Raw genomic sequence first — 12,705 nt, forward strand, 5'->3', positions numbered from 1 at the left:
CACGACAACTGGCCCGCCAGTCCAGGCGTGGCAACAAAGTCCTTTTTTCCCCGGGGGCGCCAACCTCGCTTCACCCCTCGCTCATCGCCTCCCCGTCCATCCACCCCCATGCGTGCATCAGCTGATCTTTTACCGCTGTCGTGGGTCGTGCGTGGGCCTTTTCGGTGATGCTGAGCATGTTGAGAAGAGCCTCCTGGTCGGCTCTCTCGTCGAAGCGATCACCAGCTTGAAAGGGGGCAGAAAAGTCAGTTGCTGAAACCCTGCAAGAACCGTGTTGCAGATAAGGGAAAAAGCAACGAAAGGGGGAAAAAGAAAGAACTTACCAATTGCTATCCCCATACATGCCGTGAACATGGCTGGAGGTGACCCCTGATTGCACATGCCAATGCCGCAGAGACTGCGTAATAGTACTTGGATCTGCTCTGTTAATCGCCTTTCCGCCGCTTTGCGCGTTCCCCCGACACGCGGGATGCTCGGGTTGAACAAGACGAGGTACATTTCGGCGAGAATGTGGTGTTGGACGGCGATGACTGCCACCGTAGTTAGTCATCTCCAAACACGATGACAAACAAAGCCAAATGACATGACGATGCCTTCGGACACCGAGTGCGTCGAGAATGCCGGGCCGGAAACCGGCGGGCGTCAGGTGCAGGTAGGTAGGTAGGCAGACTCACTGTGACACGCTTTTTGATACCATACTTCGGGAAAAGCCTCCGTTTCTGTCCTCTCGCGGTAGAAGATGGGCGTGTACGAGGGCGGCAGGGCGTTCTTCCACTCTCTGTTTGCCATTTCCAGCTGGCCCCATCGCAGCACCGACCCCGCCTCGGCCCCGAAGCAGAAATTGAGGACGTCGGCGCAGTGGACTATGGCACGATTCGCCCAGACGAAGTCGTCTGCCGGGGTGGTTGATCGGTCGACAATGGCATGACCCAAGTTCATCCGGACGACCTGCTGGTTGATGACGGCGCTGTAGATCTCCTGACGCAGGCCCGCCCAGAAGCAGGCGGCCGTCAGCGTGCCCGGCATAAGGAAGCGGTCGCCGGCGTTGACGAAGGCGTGAATCCCAAGGAGATGGCCGTGCGTGTCTTGGCCGACTGTGTTTACGTCGATTTCTTCCAGGACGCGGAGGATGATTGTTGCCGCGAACAAGTTCTCGTCCGACACCGTTGCCGCGTGGTCCAGCAGCGGGATCAAGTAGTTGAGGCACTCGTCATGATATCTGTTTGACGCGAGCGAGTCGTACGCGCTCGTCAGGCTGAGATGCCGTGCTGCCAGCGCGAAGATGGCGTTGAGCAGGATGGGACATGAGCCGGCGCGTTGCGGCACCTCCGTCTCAAAGCTTCTTGACTGGTCGCACGCGTCGAGCTGGCACATTGTCAGAAAAGCGTCTTTCCAGTAAGCGATTGCATTCATTTCAACATACCCAAAAGCCCAACTTGTCCACGTAGTGACGAAACAGTGTAGCTTCCTGGCGTCCTTGGATCGGCCAGATGGGACGGTCAGTGTAGATGCCTCCCGTTGGCGGCACGAGAGGCTCCAGCGGCGGCAGTATGTCGACGGATTTGGAATGCTCGCGAAGACTGCCATGCTGGCTGTCATGTTGACTGGTGTGATCGCCGCCGGGCGTACTCAGTGAGCCTCGCTGAGACAACAAAGGCTCATCAACGACGCTGCTGCCATGAAGGCTCTCGTCGGGAAGAGGCCAGCTGGCGGCCTTTGCTGCTTGGAGCGACGGCCGTAGCTGCTGCTCTTCAGAAACGACCGAGTCTCCCACGGTCGCTGCTTCGGGCGAAGTCGCTGTCGTCTCTTCATCGCCTCGCTCCTCATCACCTCGCGATGAGTTGGTTTCGATGGGCTCATCGCCGTCCGCCGTCTCGCCGAGCTCTACCCCGCGCGTCTCATCGATGAACTTGAGCTTCTTCGGCGGCGCTGGCCACTTGTGGCTCTCCTTGAAGACCGCATGCTTGGGTGCCCGAAACTTGTACCCTTTCTTGCACTCTCTTCCCGTCATCAGGCACCGCCCGCACACGGGCAGTACGCGATCACATCGCAGATGCTGTTCACGACACTGCTCACTGAGAAACGGTCAGCCGGTCTTTCTCGCCCGAAGTTTCTGCCACTCATCATCCGGCATCCAGCAGCCGCGCCCACGTCTCTCAATTGAGTCTCTCTCAACTCAATTGCTCTCATCAACTGCCACCAAAGAAGCCATCGCCATCACTCTCAGCCATACTGAGGCTCTTTGCGCGCGGCTTCGTCGCCCGTCCAGCCGTCGGCGCGAATGACCTCGTCTCCAAAACAGGCGTTTTTCTCCGCGCCCCCCGGCCCCTCCTCCAGTGGATCACCAGACTTGCGCGCGGTCAACTCACCAGGTCGTGGCACTCAACGAATCAGGCGCTTCGGGAGATGGCATGCCACAAAGCAATCTTGTCAATTCTTTCCGACCCCAGTGCGGCTGCTCTCAAGATTGAGTGAAACCCGGGGAAGATGGAGAAGATCTGGGGGAGCCCCTCGATTTTGAGCAGATCTGTGTATTTGGACGAAAGCTTGCGTCTGCCCGTCTGGGGCCGCGACGAATGACGTGTGTGGGGATTGCGACTTGTCAGCAGCGCAACCGACGACATCCCTCCACCCACCACACACTTTTTTTTCACTCCAGGGGACTTCAGTGGTTTCTCTGGCTTGCGACCGGGCACTTTTTACTGCTTCCAGAGCGCATTTCTCAGTTGGGAATTGCTGGCTGCCAACCCCGATGCCCGAGCATGTCCCGACCCATTCAAACAGGACCCTCAGCCAGCACATTATTCAGGGTCTGCAACTCTCGCTGCTGGCCTCGAGAACTCTTTCTGAGGTCATTTTGGGGGCTGTGGCTCTTCGCATAAACATAAGAAACAAGCACGAGTTTCCACCGCTCTTGCGCAGTCTTATTTGGACATGTCCCTCCCCCCTCTTGTTCATGTTCAATTGACGCACACACACATGTTCATGTTCTGTCACACACTCTCCCGCGTCTCTCTCTCTTCGCGACTCATGTTCCTCTTCCCCAAGACTCTTCCTAGCCCAATGTGCCCTTGGTTCCAACGGGCTGGATGAACGATATGCTCACCTGACCAACACTCAACACAACGGCACACCATCCCACGGACCCCAAGACATGCACGCACACGCGGAGACACAAACTCAATGGCGCCGGCGTCCAATTACTTCGGTTTCTCGTGAGGGGGCCAAACCCTGTCGAAGCTGTCAACCCCTCATCTCACTATCCCAAAATGTCACCTTATCTGGTCGACGACTCGTTCGCGCGACGAGCAGCCGGAACTTGTGACCTAGGAAACCCAGGAACCTAGCCCAGATATCGCCCTCACGACCGACCGACCGCCCGCCCGCGCCAGTTTTGCCCCTGTTCGTCGGCAGCTCGAATGGGCCTCCGGCTCAGCTTCTCATTAGCTGGAGGAGGTTGTTGTCCGGCAGATTACGGTTAACGATTGATTCCTTCACCGACGAACGCGATGCCGACGGAACAATCGAGCACCCAATCCCCCCCGGCCCCATCTTTCTACGCTCTTCTTTAAAAATTCGTGCCCTTTTTTCTGTGGGCTCGAACCGGCGAACTCGTCCCACAAACAACATCCGCCGCCGCGCGTTCCTGGTATTTTATCTCGCGGTTCCTCCCCCCATCATCGAGGTGTCTTGAGTTCCATCTCGCAGCAACAGCAGCAGTTTTTGCGAACATCTCGGTTCTGCGGACGGCCATCCTCAGCACACTGCACACCAGCGAGATCATCCATCAACCGCATCGGATCTCAACCTTCGTTTCTCCGAACAATGGCGGACACCAAAACTCCCCCAGACAATGACCTTATCGTCGGCGTCAACAACCGCGATTCGGCTGAGATCGGCGATCACCACTCCGCAAAGCTCGCCAACAACTTCGTCCAGAGCGCCAAAAATGCGTCAGACAAGGAACAGCAGATGAGCCTCTCGCAGGGCATCAAGCTGTACCCCAAGGCCATCGCGTGGTCGGTCCTCATCTCAACATGCATCGCCATGGAGGGCTACGACATCTCCCTCGTCAGCAACTTCTACGCATTCCCCCAATTCAACCGCAAGTACGGCGTCTGCAACGCAGCCGGCGAGTGCGAGGTTCCCGCGCCGTGGCAGGCCGGTCTGAGTAACGGCGCCACCGTCGGCGAGATCATCGGCCTCTTCATCAACGGATGGGTCTCGGAACGTTTCGGCTACAGGTGGACCGTCATCATCTGCCTGATGCTGGTCACCGCTTTTACGGCCCTCTTCTTCACCGCGCAGAACGTCCAGACCCTCCTCGCCGCCGAAATCCTCTGCGGCATCCCGTGGGGTGTTTTCCAGACGCTGTGCATCACGTACGCCTCCGAGGTCTGCCCCGTCGCCCTGCGCGGCTACCTGACGACCTATGTCAACTTCTGCTGGGGCCTCGGCCAGGAGATCGGCATCGGCGTCATCATGTCCATGCTCGACCGCGAGGACGAGTGGGCGTACCGAATCCCGTACGCGCTGCAGTGGATGTGGCCGGTGCCGCTGGCCATTGGCATCTACTTTGCGCCCGAGTCGCCGTGGTGGCTGGTGCGCAAGGGCAAGATTGACGAGGCCAAGAAGTCGCTGCTGCGATTGACGAGCAAGGAGAAGGACACGGAGTTCGATGCCGACGACACGGTCGCCATGATGGTGCACACGACGGCGCTCGAGGAGAAGATCACGGCCGGCGCGACGTACATGGACTGCTTCAAGGGCGTCGACCTGCGTCGCACCGAGATTGTCTGCATGACCTGGGCGATCCAGAACCTCAGCGGCAACTCGTTCTCCAACTACTCTACGTAAGTGAATCGTCCTATATATTTCTGGGTGTGGTTTGCATCGACTGACAGCTGCGCGTAGGTACTTCCTCAAGCAAGCCGGCCTTTCCACCGCCAACTCATACAAGTTCGCTCTCGGTCAATATGCCATCAACATGGTCGGTGTCTTTGGCGCCTGGTTCCTGATGTCGTGGGGCATTGGCAGACGCACGCTGTACTTCTACGGCCTCTGCGGACTGTGCAGCATGCTCATGATCCTCGGCTTCCTGGGTCTCGTCCCCTCCGCGCACCGTGAGCAGGGCGCGCTGGCAACGGGTAGCATCATGATCGTCTGGGCCATGTTCTACCAGCTTACCGTCGGCACCGTCTGCTACTCGCTCGTCAGTGAGCTGCCGTCGCGTCGTCTGCAGATCAAGACCATCGTCCTCGGACGCAACCTCTAGTGAGTCAACCCCCGAAATCCCCACAAAATGTGTTTGCCGATGCTAACCGTCGCCGTAGCAACATCGTGGGCATCTTCAACAATGTCGTCACCCCGTACATGCTGAACCCGACCGCGTGGAACTGGTCCAACTACACCGGCTTCTTCTGGGGCGGCATCTGCTTCTGCTGCTGCGTGTACACGTACTTCCGCGTCCCGGAGCCCCGCGGCCGTACGTTTGCCGAGCTGGATGTTCTGTTCGAGCACAAGGTCAGCGCCCGCAAGTTCGAGTCGACCAAGGTGGACGTCTTCAGTGAGGATGTCGACGAAAAGGCGATGCACAACTACAACCAGCAGATTCGCGTCTCGCACTCTGAGAAGGACGTGCCAGTGTAATCCTGTTGATGGTTGTGTCTTGAGGACTGAGAGGGGTGGTGAGGAGAAATTGTTCATCGCGACGTAGGGGTCCAACATGCACATACACCCCTTTCGGCCGCAGCGAGTGTTGACGTGCCATGATTGATGGACACGTATTTCATAATGGCGTAATGCATGTAACTAATTCCGACGACTTGTACGAAATCTAACGAAAATATTAATCCGCTTCCTGCGAGTTTGATGCTGGTTTACCGTGTCCATCCTTGATGTTCCCCAACACACGCGACTGACGAGCGGCCCCGTCGCGAGCAAGAAGAGTCCGTTATCTTCCCCGCATTCCCCGCGCGACATGACCGAGGACAAAGGGCTAGAGACGGGTGGCTACAGAAGGGAGCAGACGGGAGAAGACGGGAGGATTGGGGCAACCCCCACGGCAGGCGGGAAGAGGTGTGCAGTTGCATCGACAAGGGTGTCTTCTTGGAGAGAAGTGTGTGTCTCTCTGTTGGGCGACAATTCTCCGCATGGTCTCCAAGGAACGCAGCGGCTCTTTGCTTCTCAGCCGCGTTCAGATTTCAGCAAGCCAAGCTTTCACTTGGATGTCGGCCGAGCCTCTCAGTCGGGTCTGAGGAAGCATCACCTGAATTCCCGGCTGGCTGGCTGGACCAAAGTCCGTCACTCTTGGCTCACCTAGCCAAGAATCCAAACCACATGCCATACCTCTGCCCCGGTTCTCTTTTCTGCCCGCCCATGTGGCCCTGTTTCTTTTTCGTCCTAACTCTTCTGTAGCGTCATCTTCCATCACCAGACAAAGACAAGGTCAACCTGTCGGCTTTCTCTACGCATGGCGACTACGGCTTGAGGTGGAGCCAAATCCGTAAAGACGCCAACAACATGCGACTTAAAGTGGCCCCCTTTCGAAAATCCGTCACGACGGATAAGTCGAAACCACCCATGGCCATGCACATTGCCCGCAAGCCAGCTTCCCACTCTCCCCATTCTCGCAGGAAGACGGCATCCACAGCGGCCGGCCCATGGTCTCCGCGATTGCGGGGACCCCACACAACCATGAACCTCTTCCTCTCTCCCTCCCCAGTACTACGTACACAACAGGCGCGCGCGCGAGCAGCGAGGGTCCAACTCGTCAGCAGAGAGATAGCCAAACTCCGGTTGTGCAACCCGGCATGCCAAGTCCTGTGCCTGTTCCTCTGCCCTCCTGCGCGTGAACGTAACTGAATCCTTCCATTTACTCGGGGCCCCGGGAAGTTGGACCTCTTCGTCGAAACATACATATGAGCCACCGGCACGTCGCGATCTGCTCAGGTCTCGGTCTGGTCTTTCTTCTGTCCTTAGGCCAGAAAACACCCCTTTCTTCCCTCTTACAACTTCACTTCTCTTCTCTCAACAGTTGAGTACGACCACCTCGAACGGCAGATAAACCTCCCCTACCCCCTCCCCCGAAGCCTTCCTGCACACAATCACCAGCCAAGATGTCGGCCACCGACAAGCCAGAGATCGCCTTCATTGACGACAGAGAGGCCGAAAATGGCTCGGATTCAGAGAAGGGCCCCGTGGTGCGGACCATTGACAACATGCGCGTGTTGGGTCTGAGCGACGATGACGCCGAATTCTATGCCAACTTCACACCTGAGCAACGGAAGGCGACCACTCGCAAGGTAAGAGCTTCGAGCCATCAGTATGTTGTTTCGGAGCCTGACAAAAAGTTAGGTTGATTATCGTTTGGTTCCCATGCTTGCGATTCTGTACCTTGCCTCGCATCTTGACCGTGCCAACATTGGCAACGCCAAGATTGAGGGGTTGGCAGATGACCTTGGCCTTGACGGTGTCCAGTGGAACATTGCGTTGTCTCTCTTCTTCATTCCCTACATTCTTCTTGGTAAGTTTAAGCAACCTGTCAAAATGACAAAAGAAGACTCAATAACCGGCGTTTCACAGAGGTGCCTAGCAACATCCTCTTGAAGAAGTTCAAGCGCCCTTCCGTCTACCTCGGCTCCCTCGTCACGATTTGGGGAATCATCATGACCCTCCACGGTGTCGTCAAGAACTTTGCTGGTCTCCTGACCGTCCGCATCCTGCTCGGAGTATTCGAAGCAGGCTTCTTCCCCGCCGCTGTGTACCTTGTTTCCTTTTGGTACATGCCGAGAGACCTGGCGATCCGCATTGCCTGCTTCTACTGCACATCCTCGCTCTCTGGTGCTTTCTCCGGTCTTCTGGCCGCTGCAATCGCCAAGATGGATGGTGTGGGTGGCTACGAGGGCTGGCGCTGGATCTTCTTGCTTGAGGGCATCGCCACCGTTCTCCTTGGCATTGCTACCTTCTTCTTCCTGATCGACACCCCGGCTCTTAGCACCAAGTGGCTGGCCCCCGATGAGATTCGTTTCCTTGAGATTCAGCATTTCATCAAGCAGGGCGGCCGCTTCAGAGACGAGGAGAACGAGGATAAGTTCAAGTGGGGCGACGTGAAGGCGGTCGTCACGAACTGGAGATTGTACATGCAGGCGTGGGCCTTGTTGGCTACTTCTGCTTGCAGTTATGGTAAGTCAGGACACTTTGCAATCCCTGATGCTTACGAAACACCATCTGACAAAGTCTTGTGCAGGAACCAAGTTTACGCTTCCCACAATCACCAAGGCAATGGGATTCAACAACACCACGGCCCAGCTGATGACCGTCCCTGCCTACGTCGCCGGTGCCATTTCCGCCCTTTTCTTCGCCCGCCTCTCCGACCGCTACTACTGGCGCATGCCCTTCGTCGCGATCCCCCTCGGTCTCATCGCCATCGGCTACGGCATCATCATCTCCCTCAAGGGCGACCTCTCCGGCAACGTTGCGGCTGCTATGGTCGGTGTCATCATCACCTGCATGGGCATCTACCCCATCCAGCCCGCTGGTTCTTCCTGGGCCTCCAACAACTTGGCTCCCGCATCCCGTCGTGCCATCGGTGTCGCCTTCAACATCTGCGTAGGCAACATCGGTGGCATCATCGGCAGCTACATGTACCTCGACAGCGAGAAGCCCAAGTACTACACTGGCTTCGGCCTGTCTCTGGCCTTTGGCGGCAGTGGTGTCATCGTTGCGCTATTGCTGGAGCTGAGCTACAAGTGGGAGAACAACAGGCGCGACAAGATGTCCGAGGCGGAGGTTCGTGCCAAGTACACCGAGGAGGAGCTTATGCGGATGGGCGACAAGAGCCCGTTGTTCAGGTACACTCTGTAAGGTTCATATCGCGACTGATTACTAAGGCACTGTTTGATGGCGTTGCTGGAGTACGGGTCCGGCACATCGACAATCACGGATTCACGGGAGGATCAATTTTGGTGGATGTGCGCAAGACTGTTAGACCATTTATCCATATTTAGCGATTGTTCACGTCAATTATCAGAAACAATCGCGTTCTGGCCCATTTTTTTTATTTCTTTAGGAAAGTGATGATGTGCGCTGCAATTAAGCTGTACATGAACGCCCAAGTTCACACACTGATGACCTGGAGATCTATAATCAAGCTCAAAATGATAATCAAAAACAAAGATTGTATGTGTTCCGTCGTTCTGGGTAGGATATGAAACAAAAGTTCGCCGTGACTTCAGGCTCATAGTAACATCATTCAATGGACTTATGGACTGGCCAACAATTTGTGACCATAATCAGTTCCATCAATACCTGGATAGGTCTACATTTACTCATGCCCTTATCTCTATCTACGGAGGTTCAAACATTTTCAAGTGTCCAAGATACAGTGTATTGTCAGAAGTGCTGTTCATCATTGTCTTTCGTCCCAATAGTCAAGTTTGAAGTCTCCTAATCTCCGGTCAATCTCGGCGCCCTTGACTCACACATCATCTCATCTGTTCTCCTATGGCCAAGGTCCCTTTGTATTACGGTTATGATCGGTAATAAAAGATCGGCCGAACGGGCAGAAAGCCAAGTGTTATCTCCAGATCTGCATGCAACAGTTGCTTGCTCAACAGCCTACAGCTTCAACATCCGGCACAATGTGCCGAGCGTAGCATCAGAGAATACATTGTGCAGCACCGTTGCCCGTCTGAATGCAGGCAGGACCCATCTTGCTGACATTCACATCATGAAACCGGGCAAAACCGGGCGAGCTCGTGGTGTCTTTCAGAAATCCGTCGGTCTCTCCCCGCCCTCCCACCGGATCTTCCCCAGACCCGTCCACCTCCACGCCTCAAAGGAGGTCACACACACACGCCCTAGGGACAGCAACTGATTCAAGTAAGTAATGAGTCGGCGGGTTGGATACAGCGACCCTCAGCGCCCATTGGCTCCCCCGCTTCTGGCTGCAGACCCCTGTATGTTTAGCGCGTGCCCCCAGCCTCCGCCCCTCATCCTCCAGTCTTGTCCTTCCCCAGACAAATCCCCTCCGTTTTCCGTCGACTTCTGTCTCTTGCAACTCTTTCTTTTCCGACTTTCCAACCTCCTCTCCATCGACCGACGGTGCGCGCGCCCGCGTCACACCTCTGCTGGCTCTGCCAAGTGCTCCCCTGCCCGTCATCCCGGGTGTGCGACAGACAGTTTCCGGCTCCGGCCCACTCATCGGCCCATGGACGAGTTCCGTCGCCCGCTCCCGGGCCCGGCCAGCCCGGCGGCCGCCGATGCTGCCCACCGCGCATCCTCGGCAGCAGCAGCCTCGGTGTCGAGCCCCCGTGGAGGAGGAAGTATCGGCGAATCACGGAAAAGAAGCTTCAGCTCCGCCGATCATCAGTCGCCTCTGTCCGACGAGCAGCAGCAGCTCAGCGGGCCCGGTGCTGCCGCCAACCGCCGCAAGTCGCAGAAAGTGAGCCGCGCATGCGACTTTTGCAAGCAGCGCAAGGCCAAGTGTAGCGGGACCATTCCCTGCGACAAGTGTACGCGCAAGGGCCTCACCTGCGTCTACGATGCCAAGTACTCCCGTGGAAGACCTCCAACGCCGCCTCCATCTGCTGTTTGGTCTGCAAGCTCTAGCACCTCTCACCCTGGCGGCCCGGCGTCTGGCTCTGAGGAGCCTCCTGTCATGTATCAGACAACCGAGACAGGGGGACGCACTATATCCGCACCGGTAACAGCATCCTCGTTGCGCGGCCAGGTGCGCGAGAGCCAGGGCCCAGCCTCAAGAGCCTCGCCCGAGCTTGGCATGGCCGAGATCCAGGGCCAGGTCTTCGACCCGACTTCGGGCGTCACTTTCCTTCACCGAGCCTGGAAGAGGCTGTCTAAACACGACAGCAGCATTGTGCCCGACTATCTCAACGCTTCAACGGAGAATCAGCCACTCATGCTGGCTGGTGACAAGCCTCTGCCGCCAATCACTGACGACGATGTCGCCAACTTCTCATTGCCCAGTTACGGAGAGCTCCAGCAACTGTTTGGCATGTACTTCGACGTCTGTATTGCCACGTATCGTGTTCTGCATCGACCGACGGCGGAGTCCTGGCTCAAGACAATGGTGAATAATCTCGCTCAGGGCAAACCTGTTTGGCATGACATCGGCCGCGCCAAGGCATCCATCGTACTTACGGCCCTCGCCGTGGCCACCGCTCACAGCGAGAAGTCCAAGGGCTTCCACGAGCCAGAAGATGAAAGGCTATCTCTCGCAAGGAGCGATCGTCTATTCTGCGTCGCACTCCAGTTGACCGAGCGTGAAACCGGCCTACCCAGGGTGGAATCCGCGCAATCTCGTCTCATTCAGGTGCTCTATCTACTCACAACCTCTCGGATGAACAGAGCGTGGTATACATTCGGGAACGCACTGCAAATAATATCCGCCCTCGGAATGCATCGAAAAGCTGCGAAGAAGCGGCACTTGGCTGCGGGAAACTCAGACTACATCCAGGCCCAATGTCGGTCGCGAACATTCTGGACAGCTTACGTACTTGATAAGTATCTGGGCGTGATATTCGGTCGACCAAGGCATTTCCACGACGATGATATTGACCAAGACTTTCCCGAACGAGTTGACGACGAAGACATGACTGCGCAGGGGCCCATTGAACGCTTCGAAGAGCATTCAGATTGTCATATTGACGCCCTGATATGTCATGTAAAGTGAGTTTATCGGTCGTTCCGAACACTGATAGGAATCCAAAGCTAATCCTGCTCAAAGAATTGCGCAAATAATCGGCAACACGTCGAGGGAAGTCTACTCTATCAAGGCCATCTCGGAACAAGAACGAGTTGCCGCCGCACATCGCTTCAGCGAGAAGATCCACGAATGGCGCGCCAGCCTTCCACCACACCTGGGTTCGATAAGACCTTCGATGCTGATCCCCAGCTTCCGTCGCCAGTCCACTGTGCTGAAACTGGCCTACTCACATGCGATCATGCATGCAAATCGTCTGTTTCTCCTGGGTAATATCAGTTCTGGCAGCGAGACACAGATCTTGGAATGTCTCGGCGCAGCGCGGACGGTACTGGAGACTGTTGACGGCATGGCCGCAGAAGGGCCCATCTTCCACGCTTTCTGGTGGACTCAATACGTCACGTTCTGCGCCCTACTTGTAACATACGTTTGGGACATACAGCAAAAGCGCCGGGGTATCTCGCTCGAGAGTGAAGGCAAGATAAAGCATGCGAAGCTCATGGACCTCGCTGAGCGTTGCCAAACACACCTCGCTCATGCAACGGCATCTAATTCTCCAAGTCGGCGATATGCCATAATCCTGGAAGAGTTCAGAACGGAAGGCCTGGGACAGATGACACGGAAAAACAACGGACAACCTCCCATGGCCTCGCAAGCTGCAGCACCTCGACCAGCTGCTCCCGCTGCGGACACCCAGACACAGCTACCCCAACCTCATGGAAACGGCACGACCACGGTGGGCGGATTCGACTTCAACTCCGCATACGCTGCCGGATCTGGAACAGTCGATCTCATGGACCAAGGAGACCCAGGGCTCCTCGGTTCCAACCTACTAGACGAGTGGCAAACGACGGATTGGCTAGACCTCGACTCCTCAGCATTTGGTCCGTACTTGGACATTGACGCAAACCCGTACGCGTGGATGCCGGATATAGGTGGATGAGAAACATAGTCTATAATCATTAAAAAACATTTTAACTATT

General features: G+C 56.3%; 4 protein-coding genes across 4 annotated transcripts; 3 read left to right on the forward strand and 1 right to left on the reverse strand.

The window, feature by feature from the left end:
• Positions 1 to 70: 70 nt before the first annotated feature.
• On the reverse strand, positions 71 to 2,011 carry COL26b_005514 (uncharacterized protein; the record flags this gene model as incomplete). The annotated part of the gene is made up of 4 exons (XM_053178358.1): positions 71 to 225; positions 324 to 530; positions 675 to 1,365; positions 1,424 to 2,011. 4 exons carry the CDS (start codon positions 2,009 to 2,011, stop codon positions 71 to 73), a joined length of 1,641 nt encoding a protein of 546 aa, XP_053037760.1.
• Positions 2,012 to 3,825: 1,814 nt separating this feature from the next.
• On the forward strand, positions 3,826 to 5,649 carry COL26b_005515 (uncharacterized protein; the record flags this gene model as incomplete). The annotated part of the gene is made up of 3 exons (XM_053178359.1): positions 3,826 to 4,853; positions 4,915 to 5,274; positions 5,334 to 5,649. The coding sequence occupies 3 exons, from the start codon at positions 3,826 to 3,828 to the stop codon at positions 5,647 to 5,649; spliced, it is 1,704 nt and encodes a 567-aa protein (XP_053037761.1).
• A 1,469-nt stretch (positions 5,650 to 7,118) lies between these two features.
• COL26b_005516 (uncharacterized protein) lies at positions 7,119 to 8,865 on the forward strand (the record flags this gene model as incomplete). The annotated part of the gene is made up of 4 exons (XM_053178360.1): positions 7,119 to 7,304; positions 7,357 to 7,525; positions 7,585 to 8,184; positions 8,249 to 8,865. The coding sequence occupies 4 exons, from the start codon at positions 7,119 to 7,121 to the stop codon at positions 8,863 to 8,865; spliced, it is 1,572 nt and encodes a 523-aa protein (XP_053037762.1).
• Positions 8,866 to 10,210: 1,345 nt separating this feature from the next.
• On the forward strand, positions 10,211 to 12,665 carry COL26b_005517 (uncharacterized protein; the record flags this gene model as incomplete). Its single annotated transcript, XM_053178361.1, has 2 exons — positions 10,211 to 11,688; positions 11,747 to 12,665. 2 exons carry the CDS (start codon positions 10,211 to 10,213, stop codon positions 12,663 to 12,665), a joined length of 2,397 nt encoding a protein of 798 aa, XP_053037763.1.
• Between the last annotated feature and the right edge of the window lie 40 nt (positions 12,666 to 12,705).

The sequence above is a fragment of the Colletotrichum chrysophilum genome (assembly GCF_026319265.1).
Source record: "Colletotrichum chrysophilum strain AFK26 chromosome Unknown scaffold_37, whole genome shotgun sequence".
In the NCBI taxonomy this organism is placed as follows: domain Eukaryota; kingdom Fungi; phylum Ascomycota; class Sordariomycetes; order Glomerellales; family Glomerellaceae; genus Colletotrichum; species Colletotrichum chrysophilum.